General features: G+C 46.6%; 1 protein-coding gene across 3 annotated transcripts; it reads right to left on the minus strand.

Annotated features, from left to right (window-relative positions):
* Positions 1-10,326: 10,326 nt before the first annotated feature.
* On the minus strand, positions 10,327-19,124 carry FEZF1 (FEZ family zinc finger 1). Of its 3 annotated transcripts, none has more exons than XM_047839696.1 (6): positions 18,870-19,124; positions 17,517-17,652; positions 12,452-13,325; positions 12,058-12,192; positions 11,726-11,858; positions 10,327-11,297 (listed from the first exon to the last, which is right to left on the minus strand). In XM_047839696.1, the coding sequence occupies exons 3-6, from the start codon at positions 13,250-13,252 to the stop codon at positions 10,939-10,941; spliced, it is 1,428 nt and encodes a 475-aa protein (XP_047695652.1). In that variant the 5' UTR covers positions 13,253-13,325; positions 17,517-17,652; positions 18,870-19,124; the 3' UTR covers positions 10,327-10,938. The 3 variants fall into 3 exon arrangements, with proteins under 3 accessions (XP_047695652.1, XP_047695642.1, XP_047695633.1); XM_047839686.1 differs by having other exon boundaries at positions 18,690-19,124; XM_047839677.1 differs by lacking the exons at positions 17,517-17,652; positions 18,870-19,124 and adding an exon at positions 15,862-15,981.
* Positions 19,125-20,394: the final 1,270 nt, after the last annotated feature.

Raw genomic sequence — 20,394 nt, forward strand, 5'->3', positions numbered from 1 at the left:
CCATTGAGCCCACACATAATTTTCACCCTTGTCACCAAGGCCACCTTGTTTATGAACCCATTGGGCGAGTATGGGATGACTGGGGAAAGAGAACAGGTAATCTTGTCCACCTGATAAAATTACATTTCATCACGGGGGTTGATTGTCGCAATCATATAAGCTAGAAACATCCTGATGTTGGGCCATACAGAAAGGTCCATTCACATATTTGTTTTTCCAGATCTCGTCTTCATAAATTTTCCAATCATGTTCCTTCTGGGGGAACAATTAGCTACTGATTAAGAACATATGTATATCTATACTTCTTGCCATCTCTCCTTCAAATGGGCAATCAGATATGTTACTCAAAAGTTCTTTCCCAAGGGCGTATTTCCCTTACTTGTCTCTGAAATTGTCCTCTATTTGGGATTATAATGTTCCAGGTTTCACTTCTGACTGGTTTCAGCATATCATGTGGAGCAATCTTTAAACTAGGCTCATGTTCTTCTCTCAATTATAAAGAACACCCCACAGAAGACCATAAGTATGGGTTAAAACAGAAGTGACACAAAAGCCTGAGGCATCTCCTCTTGCAACTTACTTATGCCTTTAGAATGTAATGGGGCCCAACTTCAAGTCTACCACTTTCTCTTGGTAAAGGAATCATGCTTCATAAACTCAACTCTGTGACATGGTGGACCAGAGACACCCAGTTTCACATTAGCAATACTAGGTTTTAAAGCTATTTGACATCCATTGTCAGGCACCAAATCTCCTCCAGGGCTCGGTACAAGTCAAAAGTTTTTTCTGAAATAGAGCGTTAAGTATTTGAAAAAAAGAAGATACTTCTTTGCTTTAAAACCCAAGGATATGCTCAGACATTCTCCTACTGAGTTTTGAAAGAGTATTCATTCAGCATTCCGATCTGCCACTGACATTTACAACACTATTGAATTTGTTGCACAGCTCTTTGAACTGTAGCCGTACCATTTCTGAAGACTTATTTTGCTCTTGACCCCACTCAAAACTTTTAGCCTTTCAGGCCCCTCAGTAAGTCAGTCCCAGGAGCAAGGTCAGCCGTGTTTGTTATGGCATAATCAAAACCACCATGTGTTGTGACACTTATCTTAAAGATAGGCAGTGTGAGATGAGATGCAGCAATATTTTCACTTTGGAGGTGCTATCTCAACACACCCCAGACCTCCAGACCCCTCAAACATCGCTAAAATGACACTCTCCTGAATTTTCATTTGGTTTATCTCTAAACTTCTGACACACTTGTGCCTTACCCAGGCCTCTAATAGACTTGCAATTCCCTGCTAAACAAAGCCAGTCAGCATGATATAATCAGTACAGCGGATCGACATGACTTCCTGAGGGACAGCGAGACTCAAGTTTCTAGCAGTTCAGGTTGTGCAGAAAGCATGAGAAATCACATAACTCAGAGGTAAGACAAAGTGTATTGCTGTCCTTTCCAAGTGAAAACAAGTGGCTTCAGGCAGTCTTTACTCCTCATTACAGAGGAAAGGAGCATTCAGCAGATGGACAACAGTATGCCTGCCCAGGGTGCATGTTCACACACTCCAGAAGAGAGACCATAGACGGACGGCAGCTGTAATTAGAACCAGCCCCTGATTCAGTTTCATAATTCAAGTGTCATTCTCCAAGATCACCTTACCTTAGGCACAAGCCAAACAGGTGTTATACAAACAATTATATTCTTTATCTTTTATATAAAAGATACTAACTAGTTTGAGGCTAATACTTAAAACTGCCCAGAAGATATCTAGAAGGACTAAGTGTGGGTTTTGAAACTAAGAAAAATCATTTGTCTCTTTAAAAAGCCTAGATTTTAAGACTTGTCTCATCATAGATAAGACTTATCGCACCATAAAAGTCAACTCTGAGGCTCAAAGTAGAACGGTAACCTTTTTTTTTTCTAGAATTTGTATTTTCTTTTATTCTCTAATATTAGTCTCTTGCCAAAAAAGACTGCCTTATAGACAAAGAAGGATCCAGATGGTGGTAAAAATGCTCCCATTGAAATCACTTCCTCAGGAAAACCTTTTCAAATATCTACCTCTCTCACTCCAAGACTTCATTAAATCTTCTTTGAGAGGTGCTCAGTTCTTTTCCACTGTACTTTTCATACTTTTAATTATTTTTAGTTATTTCTAATTATATATATGGTTTCTCATATTTTAAGTTCACTCTATAAAATGTTTGTGCTTAATTGAACAGCAATAAATATGCATGTATACTGTATAAATATGTGCCACAATGCACCAAGGATTATGCAATATTTTCTGCCAATTTGTGTGAGATTAAGGATAGTCCTGACTTCTGATCCACTTCTCATATTAATTTTCTAACATTTTTATATAAATGATCATATAAATGAAAGACTACATTTCCTCAAAGCTAAAAATATCCAACCACCCAAATCACGTGGTATTCCATTTTCTACTTTTAGCGATGTAGTCTCTTAAACTTTACAAAGCAAGGTACAAAGAAGTGAGTCCAAACAGAAAGGAACCATCTCGCTGGATGGAGAAATCCAGACTGTGGGATTGCTGAAGTGGCTGCAAATTGTAGGATAGCTTATGGGAGAGGAATGAATTGTACGGGGGGGGGGGGGGGGCAGAAGTATGAATGGGGTCCCCATGAGTCTTTGGTAGAATATTAAACTCTATATGCATAGGGAGAAATTATATGAAGCCTGGCAGAGAATAACTGGGGACTCTGAGCTAAACAGATATTTTAGAGTTTGCCAATGCTGGGAGATACTGGAATTCTGACCAGCAAGGGTAGAAAGACTTGCCGAATACAAATCATTCAGCAGAGACCCCAGAAAAGCTATATCTTAACTATGCCACTACAGACTGTGCTAACACAACCTAAATCCAATCTCCAACAGGATCACACTGATTCCCCAGCAAATTAACTGCCTGCTTTAAAAGATACTTATCACTATTTAAAGGATATGAAAACAATAATACAGTAACTCATATTACATATCTAGCATAGAATAAAAAAATTAACAGACATAGAAAGAAGCAAAAAAAAATGTGACATGATCTGGAGAATAAGCAATAGAAACATATCCCAAGATGACAGAGATGTTGGCATTAGCAGGCAAGGACTTTGAAACAACTATTATAAAAGTCTTCAATAATTCAAGGGAAATTATCAGATATAATGAGCAAATAGATGGGGAATCTCAGTCAAAAAGAAAAGGATACTATAAGGGACACCTGTGTGGTTCAGTCAGTTAAGTGTTCAATTTAGGTTCAGGTCATGATCTCACAGTTCATGAGTTTGAACCCCACCTTGGGTTCTCTGCTGTCAGTGCAGAACCTGCTTTGGATCCTCTGTCCGCCCCCCTCTCTCTCTGCCCCTCCCCCACTCATTGTCTCCTTCTCTCTCAAAATAAGTAAACAAATAAACTTTTAAAAAAGAAAAGGATACTATAAAAGAAGAATAAATGGATATTCTAGAACTGAAAATATAATATCTGAAATAAAATTTTCACTGAATGAGCCCACTAGCATATTGGACACTGTGGGAGAAAAATGGATACTCTGGGCCACAAGGTATTCATGTGGACCGTGAATCAGTACCCAAATGAACAGGTCAAATGAAAAGACCAAACTGACCCCATCAGAACCTATCTGAGGAATTAGAGCCTCTAAGTCAGTTTCTCAATTTTGGCACTATCAACATCTTGGACCAGGTACTTCTTTGTTGTAGGGAACTGTCCTACGCGTTTTTAGGATATTTAGTAGCACCCCTGGCTTCTACTCAGTAGATGCCCATTGTACTCCCTTCACAGTTATGAAAACTGCGATGTCTCCAGACATTGCCAAATGCCCTCAGGGAGAAAACTCTCCCCCACCCCCTTTGAAACCATAGCCCTGGCATGAAGCAAATGAAGAAAAATAGCTGAATTTCAGGCTACCCCAAAGATGACTCTTGTGTCTGAATACATAAGCACTCTGTTCACACTTAAAATAACATAAACTCACTGCTGACTTCTATTTCCATTGCTAGAATATAAATTCCAGGAAGATAACATAATAATCGTCTTAGATCCTATTGCATAACCAGCAGCTAGGCTGATGCCCCTTGTACTTTGAATGAATCGATGAAATGGTGAATGAATACTGAGTTTTAGTTCTGCTTTTCTTAGGACCCGGAGTGACTATACAATGCTGAGGTGGTTTCCCTTTTATGTATTGCTTTTCTTCCTCACTACCTGAAATCGCCTAGCCAATGGAAGTTTCTTATTGTCATTTGTTCTCAACTCTGTCTCCTCAGGAAAGTAACAGATTCACTGGTTCTCTTCCTTTACATCATAAACTGACAATCACTAGAATTTTTATGTGTCTTAAAGTCCATCTCCCCGCTTCAAATCCTTCTACATATCTTATTTTACCTTAACTTTTAAACATTTCTACAAAATATTTAGAGCTGTGTATTGTAATGGTAGTAGTCCTGGAATCAGACTAAAATGAACAACGTAAAAAATACAATTAATGATTTTAAGGTGGCAGGATTCTGAGTCTTCATTGGGAAACTGTTTTGTGACACGATGCAACTTAATATGAAAGATATTTAAACACTGTTTATGTGAAATTGCAAATTTAATCAAAAGTTTTCAAGATATATATTATAATCTTGTTTACCATCGCCCAGCTTCAACAATTATAAATTCATGGCCAATCTTGTTGATCTGCCCCTAAATCCACTTCCCTTTTTCTGTATTATTTTTAAGCATGTCCTGGACATATTATCACTTCACCCTTAGAGAGTTGAATGCATAGCTCTAAAAACACTATTTTTTAAACAAAACCAAAATAATTTTTTCCACATCTTAAGGAGTCAACATAATTCCTTAATTTCATTAAACACCCAGTCAGCATTGAAATTTCCAGTAGTTTAAGGTGTCATACTGACTTTTATTTGTAAGGTTCATTTGATGCAGTTGGGATTTAAATGAGAGCCATACATAACAAATGTTTATTTTGTTTTTCCAATCTCTTTTAACTGATAGGTTTTCTTGTTATCCCTGACCTGGCCCCCTCCTTCCTCCTGTTTCTCCTCTTCCTCTTCCTATTATTATTTTTTTTAATTTTTTAATGTCTATTTTTGAGAGAGAGAGAGAACAGAGCCCGCGTGGGGGAGGGGCAGAGAGAGAAGGAGACACAGAATCTGAAGCAGGCTCCAGGCTCCGAGCTGTCAGCACAGAGCCCCAAGTGGGGTTCGAACCCAGGAACCACCACCACAGGATTATGACTTGAGTTGAAGTCAGCCGCTTAACTGACTGAGCCCCCCAGGAGTCCCTCCCTCACTATTATTTGTTGAAGAAACTAGGTTCTTTGTCCTGTAGAGGTTTGTTCCGAAGTCTGTGGCGGAAATTTTAAAGATACAGCTCTCATCCAGAGATTTGCGTAAAAAAAATGTTGTGGAATGTCGCACCTATCCTCCAGATTTGGTTTACATTTAACTGAAAAATTACATTTCTGTGGTGGGTTATCAAAAGACATCACCATATTTGTTACTGCCATCAGAGGGCTCTGTATCAGAAAGGTATGAACTTTTAGATTTTTTACACACAAAAAGTCTATATTATGGTTATCAAGAAGGACACAGTTAAATCAAACTGGAGATCTGTTCTTCACTTTGTATAGATTTCTAGCTCGTTAGGAACTGATACATGATGCTTTCTCTCCCCACTCTCACCTTTGTACCCTTGAGCAACATTTGTTTGACAGCAAAATATTAGCCCTGGAGACTTGTATTGACAGAATTTTATTTCATCTTTATTTAGTAACTTAATCTCCATAAGACCAAAGCAGTATGATTTCATCTGATACCAACGTCACCTCAAACTTGAACAGAAAATGTACATGGGTTTTTGGAATAACTTTGTGCCCATTCAAGTGCATGATGGATTCTGACTTTTGCTTAAAGTTCATTGTGAGCAACATATCACAATAGAAGCAGAAAAATATAACAGAGGCAGGTTTTCCTACCAAGGTCATTTAAACACCAGGCCTCCTCCTCTTCTCTATTGCCTGGAGTGAAAGACCCTACTCTGGCTTGAACTGGCAATTGCTTCAACACTAAGAGTACACAAATGACCAGTGTGTTAATGTATCTTTACAATATTTGTTTTCAGTTGGTATGCCCCGGAGCTGGAATGAACATATGCTTTGATTTCTAGAAACAATGAAATTCATAATAAAGTATGTTCTCCTTACAAATATGGTTTTTTGGTTTTTAATTAACCTAGTGGTAGTATATAATTTCTTGTGTGAAAGTAATCTGGGGTTTGGCAAAAATATAGCAAAAAGGCAATGTTTTATCTGGTTCAAAATTTTTTTTCAGGACCAGTCAACAACTTCATATTCTTACCCATTGAAGTTCAGTCTTGTCTTTAATTTTCATGCTTTTAAATATGCGCTGTTTAGGGGCGCCTGGGTGGCTCAGTTGCTTGAGCGTCCACTTCAGCTCAGGTCATGATCTCCGGTCTGTGAGTTCGAGCCCCGCGTCGGGCTCTGTGCTGACAGCTCTGAGCATGGAGCTTGCTTCGGATTCTGTGTCTCCCTCTCTCTCTGTCCCTCCCCTGCTCACGCTCTGTCTCTGTCTCTCAAAAATAAATAAACATTAAACAAATTTAAATAGGGGCGCCTGGGTGGCGCAGTCGGTTAAGCGTCCAACTTCAGCCAGGTCACCATCTCGCGGTCTGTGAGTTCGAGCCCCGCGTCGGGCTCTGGGCTGATGGCTCAGAGCCTGGAGCCTGTTTCAGATTCTGTGTCTCCCTCTCTCTCTGCCCCTCCCCCGTTCATGCTCTGTCTCTCTCTGTCCCAAAAATAAATAAACGTTGAAAAAAAAAAATTAAATATACACTGTTTGGTAACAGAGTAAGTTATGATCTCTTAAAATCATAAACAAAGTATAACAAAAATCTACCCATTACAGGGGTTTACAAGTGATGACAAAAATATTTTTGTTTCTTCACCGATTTTGAATTTGAAGTAATTTATATTTTATATTGTCTATTTTAGGATGAGTATTTTACAAAGACAAAACATACCCATTATAGTTATAATTCAGTCAATGCTTTGAGTCGTATTATGATTTCTGACATTGCTAACTACTACTAATAAAAGAAGCATCTATCAAACAGGGTGCACAGATTCTGGGAATCATGACTCCATTTCATTTTTTGATTCATTTCTTTCACATTTGTAAAGGATCGAAGTTCTACACAAAATTCATAAACCTTCAAACTTCACTAACAAGTAACTTCTTTGATGAGGCCCCTAAATAATGCTTTTGTTTACTAGTGAAAAATGGTCACTTTAGTTCTAATCTTGCACAATAACTCGTTCTCCAACTAAAATTTTGAAAGTCTGAACAAATTATATCCTTTGGGAAGATATTTTTGGAAATCAGGATTTGCATTCTGTGTTAAAACTGGTAGGAATTAACTACTTACATTATTCGCTTTGTACTATATTCTGATTTCCAAAACTGACCAAAGAACTGAGTTTGCTGGTAAAAAGAAGGTGGACTGGGATAAGCCAATTTGCGATTTATACTTTTATGGTACGCGTTTCATGAATGAACATAAACATTTATGTAAGCACATACAGACATACACAGGTTGAACAGTTAGGGGAAAAACACCTTTTAATATTTGTCGGAGGGGGTAGAATTGTAAAGTCTTCCATCAACTATTAGCTAAGTATCCCTCTTCATCAATTTTTACCTGCCCCTCCCTCTTAATCTCTAAACTCATCCTATCTTTAAGGAGATTGTCCTTGATGTTTAGTAAGCTCTACCAGCTGTGTCATAAATCAAAGTTCATCCATAATTCGCCTCCAGACAAGTAGTCCTCTTGAGTGCTTATTTTAGAGAATTTCCTTCTGGCTTCGCCTACTTAATCACCACCGCTTCAGGCTACTCAAACCTGTGAGCAGGTAGACAACGTTTCCTTTTGCCTGCCTTCTCTGGAACCATTGTACCTCCCCAAATTAGACCTATACAGTCATTCCAGATTACAGTAACAGACCCCCCTCCCACTCCACACACACACACACACACACACACACACCCATTCTCTCTCTCTCTCTCTCTCCCTCTCTCATTCTCCCACCCCCCAACCTAATTTTTCCTTCCAGAGATGTCTATTTTTAATATAAGTCAAAGCACACTGGCATGGGGTAGAGGGTGGGGATACTACCACATAGAAGTGCTTTCTCGCTGCAAGTATTTTATGGTTTAGTAATTTTCCTCAACGTTGTTCAACTTGTTTTTCACCAGTAAAATCGTGTCACGTTGAAAGTCTGGAAGAACTACTTCCCGGGGTTTTGAGAATAAGTTCAAATACTGACTGAGAATAAGTTCACGAAGCAAAGGCCATTTTCTGCCCTTTAAAATGACCCCTGACCTCATTATGTTTACTCAAAGGGAACAAATGCTTTCAAGATGCGCCGAAACCACCTCCAAAAGGTAGTTACTTCTAAACTCTGAGACATTTCCCAAAACTCCCTCTATGGCGTGGGCAACTGTGAAAACGATTGCAGCTAGCGCCTGGGACAAGATTTTTCAATCGGCCTCTACATTTAGGGAGCGACCACAATTCCACCTGCCGCGTAGATTCAGAAACCACCCAACTCTACGGGATTCCAAACCTCTCCATCTCTTTCTGAGGCAACCCCAACATGGATCTGGGCGCACCAAAGTTTAAGATGGGGTGTGGGGAGGCCAGGAAAAGAAAAACGTGGGGATTCCATCTAATGATTGCGGGGCCGGGACTTAAAAAACTCCCAGTGCGCGAGGGCGGTGGGATGCCGTAGGGCGAGCGTCTTTGGGTAAGAGCAGAGGGGAGGCTGGACCCCATGTCTGCACGTGGAATCAGTAATTCCCCGTTCTCGGAACCCTCGGGTGCAACTCCGCGCCACGCGTCTGGGGCTCCCCGAACCCGAAAGGGGCCCCGAGTGGACTGGGTGAGGGTGTCCAGCGGGGCCCGCTCACCCGCTCGCCCGCGGTCCTCTCCGGGGCTGTCGTCTCCCTGCCCTTTGGGCCGCAGAGGAGCCCCTCGGGTCGAGGGCTCGCCGCGCCCGCGCCAATCCTTCCCGGCCTTGAAATGCAGATTCTGGTTGCCAAGGAAATCGCCGCCTTGCCCCCGCGGTGCCCCCGGCCCAGGTTCGTTCTTCGTCCCGCCTCTGGCTGAAGGCGCCACTTTGCCAGGAGCGCCACAAAGACTTGCAAAAGTGAGGCGGCACAGCACATTTTTAAACTCGTTCCCCGCGCCTCTCTCATGCAACCATCGGGGCGCTCCAAGAGCTAGTGAGGCAGCGCTGCCCCAGGCGCGGGAAGAGAATCTAGGCTTCTCTGGAGCCTGTGCCCGCGGTGTGGATCTGCGGTGGATTGTTCGCCACCGCCAGGACTGCAGATAGCGCCAGGCCGAGGGGAGGGGCCGAGACGCACCCTGCGGGCGGGCAGGGGTGCCGGGACCGCGGTGGCGAGGCGGGGACCCCTGCGGCCCGCTGTCCCCTGCATCTCTCCCCGGATGTGGTCCCGCTGCGGTGGGATGGCTGTGCTGCTCTGCGAGTTTGTCTGGCAGCTTCTACTGAGCAGCTAATAGTATAACAACCCGGCTTTGATAAATCTGAACTAATTACCCCTCTTAATTAAAGTCTTTAGCAGTTGTTTCACTGTTTTGGCAAGAAAACAGGAGAGACTTGCAGTTAGAAAACACCAGAGCCCGAGCTCACAGTGGAGCTGCTGATTAACACTTGAAGCATTTCAAGGACCTGGCACCCGACACAGTTTGGTTTTCATCCATGTTCCCTCCTTGATTGGAAGTATATTCGTCTATAAACATATATACACATAAAAACACGGAGGATCTTTTTGCCAGCTGTGTACAAGTGCCTGTGTGCACTCAGGATGCAAACAATAGATACCTTTCTGCATGGTATTGTCCTGATGCACGTTTGGGATGTATATTACACACATCCCCTAGATACGTTGTTTCCATTTAACCAGCACTTCAAACAGATCAGATGGCCCAGGACAAAGACGTTTGTTAGAAAACTTCACATCTTCTGCCTCTGAACTTTGTCAAATTTCATTGCTTTGGGCCGAAGTTGTAACTGTGTAAAGAGACTATTATTTTGTTCTTGGTGAATTTCTCAGAACAAACATTAGGTGGTACTAACCCAGGGTTGAACTTTCAAAGAATGTGGAAGGATGAGGGGGTCAGAATAGTGATCTCTAGCTGAATAATATGAACAGAGCCCTTACGTTTGTTGATTAAATAAGCATGTTCCAAGTATTTATTTCCAACAGTCAATGAATCAATTTTCACGTGCAAGAATCAAAACCAAAATTCAAATTCATCCATAATGAACCACCTTTTTCTAGTGTGTGTGTGTGTGTGTGTGTGTGTGTGTGTGCTCACGACTGTGAAATGTGCCTTTACAGGCACACACATCTATGCGTGTATATATAACATACACACAGTGTCTTGTTACCTCAGGGAAAGAGGAAATGATAAACAATCGGCAGGCATCTTGAGACTGCAGAATAACACAATGGAAATATATACAATAATAAAATTAAAATGGTGCAGCATTCCCGGGTAGGATAATACAGATCTCAATAAATACAGCAGAATTTTGTTTAAAAAAAAATCAGAAAACAAAACCCCCAATTTTCTCATAATCGTTAGTGCGTATATAGGATATAATACACAGAACCATTTAGCAGGTGCATGCAAGAGGCTAAAAGCGGGGGAAATGCAGAGGCTTCTGGTAGGCGCTAACGTGGGGCCCAACACGCCCTGGGGTCTGCAGACGAGCTTGGGTCTGCAGGACCAGCTCTATTCCCCCGCTGCCTCGGTAGTGGGGCCCGAATGCGGCTGGGAAGGGACTTTGGCCTTGATCACTGGTGGGCCGGGTGGAGCCCGGGCTGCAGGGGACCGGGGGGCGGCAGCGGCGGCGGCAGCGGCGGCAGGGTGGCAGGCGGCATCTGCTGTAGAGGGGGCGACGGGTCCGTGCCGGGCTCCCCAGCGGACGTGCGGGCCAGCCCCAGGCTGCTGTCGTGTAGCTTGCGGACGTGCTTCTTGAGGTCAAAGTTCCTGCAGAAGCCTTTGCCACACGTGGGGCACGTGAACGGCTTCTTGTCGTTGTGAGTGTGCATGTGAAAGGTGAGGTTGTAAACCTGGTGGAAAGCCTTGTTGCAGATACTGCACTTGAACTGCTTCTCCCCGCTGTGGGTCAACTTGTGGTTTTTGTAATTCCCTGAAACAGACAGATGACAGGGACGTGGGTCTAAGTTGAGAGCTTGAAAAGAGAGGAGTGGACTATTGCAAAGCGAGAGGAAGAGCTGCCACAGCTCGGACAGCAGGTGCCGGGCTGCGCTGGGCACCTGCACTTCTCTCCCCACGTTTACTTGTAAATATCAGCAATGAGGCCATCCCCTCCACATTTTAAAACATATTTATTAACCCAGTTATATAAAACGAGAACAAGCCGCTCGGAAATACCCCTCAGTGTATAAACCATGTCTTTCTCTATTACTGATCAGATGCAAGGGCAGGAGGTTGGAATGGCAACAGATGCACCAGTAACTAGGTGCACTTTAAAAATCATTTTTCCAAAATACCCGGAAAAGATTGGAACTTTCAGTAAGACTACTGGTTAAAGGCAATGCCTCCTGCGTTCTATACCTTTTTGATGAAATCCTTTGCCACAGAATTCACACACAAACGGTTTGTAGCCTGCGTGTATTCGGGTATGCGTGTTTAAAGTGGAACTTCTATTAAATGCTTTGCCACACTGGTTACATTTGTGAGGTTTTTCCTAAGGGGAAGGGAAGAAAAGCAGAGAAGTTAAGGTATTTTGTGGAGTCCTGCAAACTCAGAAACACAGTAATGCTGTCTCCCGTGTTTTTAAGCAGAACAAAGGCAAAAACATGGCATTTCCTCCTGTCCAGCTAGCACATTTTAAACCTTTTGCTAAACAGGGTTTAGCGGCTATTTTTCTACCAACCGTTCCGCACCTGGGTATGAATGATCTTGTGCCTGCACAGGGTGCTGGCTTGCCGGAAGCCCTTTCCACACACTTTGCAAACGAAGGGTCTGGCTCCTGTGTGCACTGGCATGTGACGGGTTAAGTTATAGTGTGCGTTAAAGACCTTAAAGTTAAACACATGGAGAACAGGTTAGCCCAACAAGTACTTTGAAATTAAGCGCGGCAGAGCAGGGGGAGGGAGGAAATAACCTTATAGAAAATGTATACAAATAATTACAAATTAAAATGAAATTTGAAAGAAAGGAGGGAAGGAGGGAAGGAAAGAAGGAGGAAAGGAGGGAGGAAGGAAGGAAGGAAGGAAGGAAGGAAGGAAGGAAGGAAGGAAGGAAGGAAGGGAGACCTCCCTCCTGCATAGTACTTGCCTTTCCACACACTTCGCAAGTGAAAACTTTGGGCTTGGTGTTAGGAGAGCCTCGGCTGAAGTCAGAGGTTTTGAACGCGATTTTTTCCGACAGAAGCTGGGCGCTTTCTTTCATATAATGCTGCAGTTGAGCCTGGGACAAGTCTTTGAAAGCTACTCCCGAGGGGTACTTCTCCACCGCCGGGACCACCAGTTTATTTCTTTCAGCTAAATACGTTTTTGGCTGAGGGTGCAGAGGGGAACTGAGGAAGTAGGAGGCCACCGGGTGGATGTTAACGCCGGCTGCCGGGTGGCAGGGGCCGTCACCTCGATTCAGGTAGCACAGGGCTCCCATGGCGTGGAAGGAAGAATGGTTGACCACACGGGGCCTTACCAGCTTGTACTGCTGCAGCGGCAGCGCGTCCCGGGCCAGGTCGCCCTTGAGACTCAGCGCGCAGTTGAGCAGATCGCTGCAGCTGAACGCGGGCGCTGCGGGCGCCGCTGCGGGTGCCGCCGGAGCCTCCAGACTCGCCTTCCGCGGCTCCGAGCCCGTCATTCCAGCCTTGGAGCTCGTATCGTACGCCACAGGCACGAAGGGGATCATGCAAGGGATCGACGAGTTAAGATGCAAAGAGTGCTTGGGGTCCCCCTTGGGCACGGCTCCCTGAAGGAAGTGGGGGACGGGCAGGGCCTTGGGCTCTGGGGTGCGCGCCATGATTCGTTCGATGGAGAAAGCCAAGGGTTTGGAGGTGCTCATCATGTTGCCCCGGGCCGGAGCAGTAGCTAACATTTTGGCAGTCGCGTTGTGGCAGCTACTGTCCATCTCTGAGTCGCCAGCGTCCGTCAGCCGGGGCCAGGCTGCGCCGTCGTTGCCTTGTTCCCTGCTTGTCACAGACCTGCGGAGAGGAGGACGGGCACCATCACCACCAACAGCCTCCTCCTCCTCCTCCCCAGCATCACCAGCCGAACCTGCCTGCCCAGCCCAATGGACTCCTGCCAGCCCATCGCAGAGTTCTTGGCGCACCAATGACTCGAGGACAATCACTACTTATTTCTATCAATAGAAAGTGTTGTGTCAATAACGCAGCCAAGATCTCGCCAATCGTTAACTTCCAAGAGGAGAAGGTAAACTAGATAATTGCTCAATTCGCTTCCAACAGTCAACAGGAAAACTTTTTTTTTCTCCGCAGTCAGTGACTACTTTTCATTGGTGAGTGAAGTTCCCCCGCCCAAAAGAGGCGGGGGCGCTCTTCGCCGCGCGGCACGCCCTCCCCTCTGCGCGCAGTCTTTCGGGCGCACACCTCGCCGAACTCCCCCGCCCCTTTGCTTTTTCCTCTGTCTTTTTAATTCTCAATCTGCTTAACCAGGCTTTAAAGGCCAAGCAAATCTGAGATCAATTTTCTCGTTTAGCTCTAAGTGACATCATCTAAAATCATTGTGCAAAGGCTAAATAAGGAAACGGAGTCTAATTCAGGGGCAAACGCCCGGCTATATTTATGAAACGCCAGGCTCCAGAAAGCCACGGCCAGGAAGCCGACCGCAGCGAAATCCGAGCTTTCTCTGCACGGTTCCGCCGGGCCGACACCGGGCCCAGGTCAAAGCCGCGCCGCCTCCTCCGCAGCCCTCTTTCTAGGGCTCCTCTGGGGCCCGGGGCTGAGGACTCCTGGCATCCCGGAGTCTCTGCGGCCCAAGCCGAATCTGGACCACTTGGAAGACGCCAGCAGGTAACTGGCCTCACAAAACGTCCCTGAGAATTAAAGGCCTTGGGAGGCTTGTTATGTATTTGTGGTTTTGTAAATGTGGTACCTTGACAGAAGTTTGGGAAAGCCGCACTCCATCCACAAAGTTGAGAAGGAGTTGCAAGGAATAGGCGGGTATCACACGACAAGAAACCTCGGCTACGGCCCGACCCCACCCCCGATATACACGAACACACACACGCGCGCTTTTATACGTTTCCATTGAGAGCCCAGAAAAAATATTTATGTTAAGTACCTGCTCTCAGAGCTCTCTCGGAGCATTTTAGACACTGAAAGTTAAGCAGAGAAAGGAAACAACCTATGATTCCACCCCCAGCCCTCCATGTCCCTACTGCTGGAGTCCCCACCACTTGTCATAGCAGCGCAGGAGGCAGCCTGGGTGCGTGTGCTCACCGCGCGGCGGCGAGCACCGGGACCTGCGGGCACGCGAGCGCGCGGAGACCTAGTCCCTGCAACGCCCCAATATGCCGGCGCTCTCGGGTCTGGCGCCTCTGTCAAAACTCGGCGAGGAGCGGTAGAGCGTAAGGGGTGTTCCTGGAAGCCTCCGGTGGCTGCTCCTCCTTGCTGCGCGGGTTCCCGCCGCCTAGGCAGGCGCGGTCCGGAGCGCGCCGACCACTGCAGCGCTCTCGCTCCTGGTTGCTCCCCTTTGCAAGCCTGCGATCCCTCAGAGCTTAGCCGTGGGACTAGCGGCTGCACGGCGAGAGATCGGCGGCCGCGAGCCCGAGCCACGAAGTGGAGGAAGAGCGCAAACGTGCCAGTTCAGAACCCTGCGGCCCGCAAGCCCCTGGGAGCGGCCACCCGCTGCAGCCCAGGGTGCCATCTACCTGGTGAGTTACCCTCAGTGAGTGCGTGTAGAACGGGTGGTGACGGGTGGGTGTGGGTGACTTCTTGCAAGAGGCCTGGAAAGGGTCAGCAGTGGGAGCCTGGATGCAGACTATAAAACCTGGGATTGTTGAGCCTCTGAGCAATGTCACCCCAAAATGAGAAGTTGGACCCCAAACGGAGGAAATTTGCCTCAAAATAATCCCTCCTCCCTACCACAATGCTCAGCACAGGCCACTCACTCTGGCTTTCGTGAGGGTCTGCCCCGCCCCGGCCGTGCGAGCCGAGAGGGGTGGACACTGCAGAGAGCCAGGGCTGGGGACGCGCGCCTTGTGTCCAGCGGCGGAGCAGAGCAGCGGGATGGGTGGTGGGGACACGCAATTGCTAAGGATGTGGGGGAGGAGACGTGAGTCCTATTGGAAGTTGGAGGCAGCCAAAGGGCTAAATGGGGAGAAAGTCTGGATGCGACCGGCCTTAACAACTAGGCCTGGGAAATGCCTCCTTTCGGGTCTCGGGGTGGCTTCGGGCTGGGAGGCTGCAGCCGTACACAGGTGCAGGGTGAGGCGAGCTTAGGGCTCTAGAGCCGAGTCCAGAGAGAAGCGCCTTCGCAGCGGATTTGGGCCCGGGCTCAGTCACCCAGGGTGCACCCAAGCTGGAAATTTCCTTTCCTTTTGCTGTTGGGGCCTCAGACCCTGTCTCCTCTTCTTCCCGGCTCAGACAAAGAGCTCGGGGACGGCTTTGCTAGGGGAAAGGCGGGGTGGGGGTGGGGGCGGTGGCGTCCCACGACAGATGGGTCGCCGTTAAGACTTTAATTGCTGCCTTTTGGGGGAGGTCAGGTTTCCTTTCCTACCTGCCACTTCCCAACATCGAAAAATCCCCCTCACGCTGCACCCCTCCAACATAGGGCCAGGTTTGAAGGAAAAGGCAAAGAAGCACGAAACAGCCTGGCTCTGGAAAGCTTCGGAGCGCCCAGCTGACTGGTACACCTCATCCGCTTCCGGAGCGTTACCTGCCTTCTGGACTGAATGCCACCAGTTTGTTTTACGTTCGTCGCGTGTCCCTCCGCACTCCCCTCTCCCCCTCCCCCACTCCCTCCTCCTTAACGGCCAGAGTCCTGTTTTTGACCTCGGTACATTTCTCCTTCGGTGGACACCGAACTAACAAGGAGAATTATTGGCTAAGGGGTATACTTATTTGTATAGTTAATATTTCCACTGTTTGCTTTTCACTGGTCTTTTCGGGATTTGCCTTTTTGACAAGTGTTTGAAAGTAAGGTGTCATGCGAGTTAACACAAATATTGCAAAGTAGCAATTATGCCCTCCCTTTAAAACATCAGACCTGAGTTTGCTAATCCTAAAGACTGCAGAGGTGCTTTTATGAAATCAAGGTCTTGATATTCCAACATTTGTTAATGAGCATCTTCTATTCAAAACCTAACTTAAAGCTCTTACTTAAAAAAATATATCTCTATTCAGTTAGAACTGCCGTAAACAAAATGCAACATGCATTTAGGAAGGGCTTTCATCGTCTTGTCAAATCTGTCCAGTACTTTGGGTTTTCTTCCCCACATTTGAAAGATAACAAAACAAAAAAGAAAAGAAGAGCATATTTGGCAAATTCAGAAGCTTCTAAAACCGTTCATCACTTAAAAATTGTTTATTAAAAGAATGCAAGACAGCCTTGTTCGTTTCATTAATGGCAAATAGAAACAGTTATAGTTTCTTTGGACTTTCTTTGAGACTCTGCTAATCCCCTTTTTGGTCAGAGCCAGTGATTTAAGTGTCCCACTCCTTCCCAATCACAGAAGGCCAGTATTTAAATCCTTGTGGAAGGGGAGTATTAAGTGTGTGGTTTATCCCGCCTGAGATGTACTGAGGGAAGCAGAGCAGTCCTTGATATGAAGAGACCTGATCAACTCTGAAGACCTCCTGAGAAAATACGAAAAATTTCTACTCTTCTAAAATAATTTCAAATTCTCATTTTTTTTTTTTTTTTTTGCCTCGGGAGCCCAATTTTTATTTCAGTGCTTCCTCAACTTTGTTCTTCATTGTTCAAGAACTTGCATAATTTTCACAGGTTTTTACATTTACATTCCTATCACAAGCAAATGCAGTTTTTGGTCAAGACTATTGCAATCTGAAATAAAAGGCAATATAATGGAGCCATTGATTATAATCCACAATCTTTCCCCTCTTCTTCTTTAATAAGCCACAAAGTACTGTTGAGTTTTTAAAAAGGAACACATGGATCAGAAACTATTATAACTTATCCAACCTTCTGCCAAGTGCATGAATTCATCCCTGCTCATGTTTTAAGGATTTTCAGGCCTCTCCAACATCCATGGCCCCTGCCTCATCATCAGAAGTAACAGCCTGCTTTCCCTTTGCTTCTTAGTAGCTACTATGAGCTCAATGGAAGAGACTAGATTATTATTCCGACCACCCTGCCTCCCCAGGCACTAGGACCCATCCACAAGTCTTCCTGTTTAATAAATAGCAACCTACCTGCCTTCTGGAGGAGGAAAAACATTCCTAAATTCTTCTACAGTTTTACTCAGTCTTTATCTCTGACTTGTCTTTTGTTACTTCCTGTACTGTGTGATGGAGGTGGAGCGTTGGAGTAGGCCCCAAAGAGGGGGATCTGCAAGGTTCAAAGGAAGAGTCTTGTTGAGTACCTCAGATTAAGTTAATGAATACACAGTGGGAACTAACTTTCCAGCACATCAACAAACACAAGAGCTACGAGTTCCGATTTGAGGCTACTAGTGTGCTTTTAGTTTGGCAGCAAATAAAGAATTTTTGCTAATTTTGTAGAGCGTGTGAAGGGCAGTGTCCTCGGTTGGTTGTGAAGGAGGGGTCAGTTAACTCACCGAGCTCTCCTTTCTTCTGGGGGAGGGGAGGACGGAGCGTGGTTTGTTGTTTAGACCTTTGTTGTTACTACTTATTTCTTTTTATTGGGGGTCCCGGTTCAACCTAGTGGAATTATTGTCCTAAAAACAGCATTTACATATTAAATCGGTTTGTAAAAGTAAAGGAAGAGCCCCAAAGGTGAGGGCTGTTAATGAGCCGGCAAGCATTACAGACAAGGATCACCTGCGGCGGGTTTGTTTCTGCCTCTCCACTAATGCTGGGGTTTTTCTCACCCGTTCCCACAGGCCTGTGAGGTGTGTTCCCTACAGACTGCGACTCAGAGCCGGACTTGGGGGAAAAAGAAGTTCAGAAACAAGCAACCCAATGTTTCCAACTCATTCGAGAAGCTGCCTACAAGTCTAACTACAAAAGTCAGACAAGTTTTGCTTGCAATTTACAAGGTAGTTCTGGAAGCCTGGGAAGTGAACAATTAGAAGAGGACGCCCCAAACACGCTCTTTTGTTCTGCACTGATCGCTGGTTGTGCAACTGGCTGATGATAGCTTTTCAACAGCAGTCCCCAGATAATTTTTTACGAGTCATTTTTGTGGTCAAAATAAAACCTACATTCGACACCGCCCGATTCTTTCCTTGATACTACCCACGAGGGTTAGAGCAGTTGTGATGTTCTTTGCAAACTTTCTGATTTCCCATGAAATAAATGTCTATAATAGAAAATCAAATAATACAGAGCAGAGAAGGAGCTTAGAGAAATGGAGAAGCAACAGAAGTAAATGAAAATCCGAGAGCCTTTTATCAACGTAGTTACCTCCCGGACCCCGGCCGTCGGTGGCTCCCGGCCGGGAGCGCCCCGCGCCGACCCGCTGCCCTCGGCCGCCTGGGTGTCCATAACGGCGGCGACCTCGGCGCCCCCCCCACGGCCCTGGCCTCGGACGGGAACTGCGTTCCCGCTGCGGGCGCCGGAGCTGAGGTGCCCGGCCTCACTCACGATTCGTTTGCCGGAGCAGAGCCATTTAAAAAGAAGCCCGAAGTGAAACCGAAAAGCTGACAACACTCCCGGGCTGGGATCTCCACTTATTGGTTCTTGCTCACGAGTCCCGAACGGTTAAAAATGACGTCGGCAAGGCCGGGGGCGACCGGGCTCTCTGACCCTGCCTTGGAGGGGCCGGCTAGGGAGGCTGGAGCGGCTTAGAGGCGACTGGGAGCCGGGGCGCTACTCCCACCGCCCGCCGCCAGCCAGACCTCCCCGCCCGCCCCCCGCGCGCTGCGCGTCCGGCGGGGCTCCCGCGCCCCCACCCCCCCTGCCCGCGCCGCGCGGTCGTCGCTCGGGTCCCTCTGACCTCTGGCCTCGGGGCCTCCACCACACCTTCGCGCCCCGCGCTCCTTTGGGGCGCGATCTCGCTCCTCCCTCTCCCCGCTGCACCCCCGCGGATCCAGCGGCGGCTCCGTCCCTCCCCTCCCCACCCCCAAGGCTGGTGGGAGATGGGGGCAGTCACCAAAGGGTTTCGGGCGGGGGTGCCGGATCGGGTTTAGAGACCAAGTAACAGATGGCGGAGAACTCCCGTTTGAAAAGTTTCTGAACAGAACAGTCGCTAATAGACTTGCTTTGACGACTCCGGGTGTAACTGAAGGGTCATTTAATCTAGATGTCAAGAGAAAGAAAACAGGCCTGACGCTGTGGCACGCCCAAGAGAGAACCGGAGCATCTTTTTATAAGTTTTGCCTGTCACTTTCAGTTTCCCGAAAACACTTCCTTAAGCCACTTTTAAACGGGGTGGTGGGGGCACCTGTGAGCTCTCCTCCGAAAACCTTTCGTGTCCATTGCGCTCTGTTTCAGTGCCCGCCCCAGCCGCGCGAATCCTGCCTTCGGAGCCGTTCGGCTTGGGCTGCCAATTGTTGGGTGTCTCCTGACGGTCTCGGGGAAAGCGAGGGAGTTTTCTAACTCGATTCTTCGGTGGAAGAGTTTCCTTCTGCCTTCCCCTTTGGGCCCCACCCTCCAACCTGAACTTTCATTCCGGTTCCTGAGCTCCCCCTGCCAAGCCCTTCTTCCTTGCTAAAGGAGAGGGCATGTCTGTGAACGGAGCACAATACCCCCACAGCCACCTCCAGCTACTTTCACAATCCCTGAAGGACGGAGAGGGGACGCTCAGCCACTGGCCGGGGCCCCCTCTCTTGGTGGAGGTGGACGTTCTTCTGCGACACCTGCCCCCACCACCCTAGGCCTCTCTCAGACCTGATCCTGTAGGCATTGCACATGTTTCAAAAGTTGAACTGTGAATCCCAGGCTTTAAGGAATCTCTCCAACTTTTACGATGTTAGGTAAAATTACTGCCGTCTTAGTTTGAATTAGTTTGGAAGTCTTTTTTTCTTTTTCTCTTCCCTCTGTGTCCTCTTGGAGTTGTTAACTCTTTGACTTTCGCTGACAGTGGGTCCGCCCTCATAGCTTCCAGTTAGACTCACAGGGGACGAGGGTACTGGAAAGAGCGCGAAGCGTTCAGCGCCCCGCGTCAGTG

Source organism: Prionailurus viverrinus, chromosome A2 (assembly GCF_022837055.1).
Source record: "Prionailurus viverrinus isolate Anna chromosome A2, UM_Priviv_1.0, whole genome shotgun sequence".
NCBI classification, from domain to species: Eukaryota; Metazoa; Chordata; class Mammalia; order Carnivora; family Felidae; genus Prionailurus; species Prionailurus viverrinus.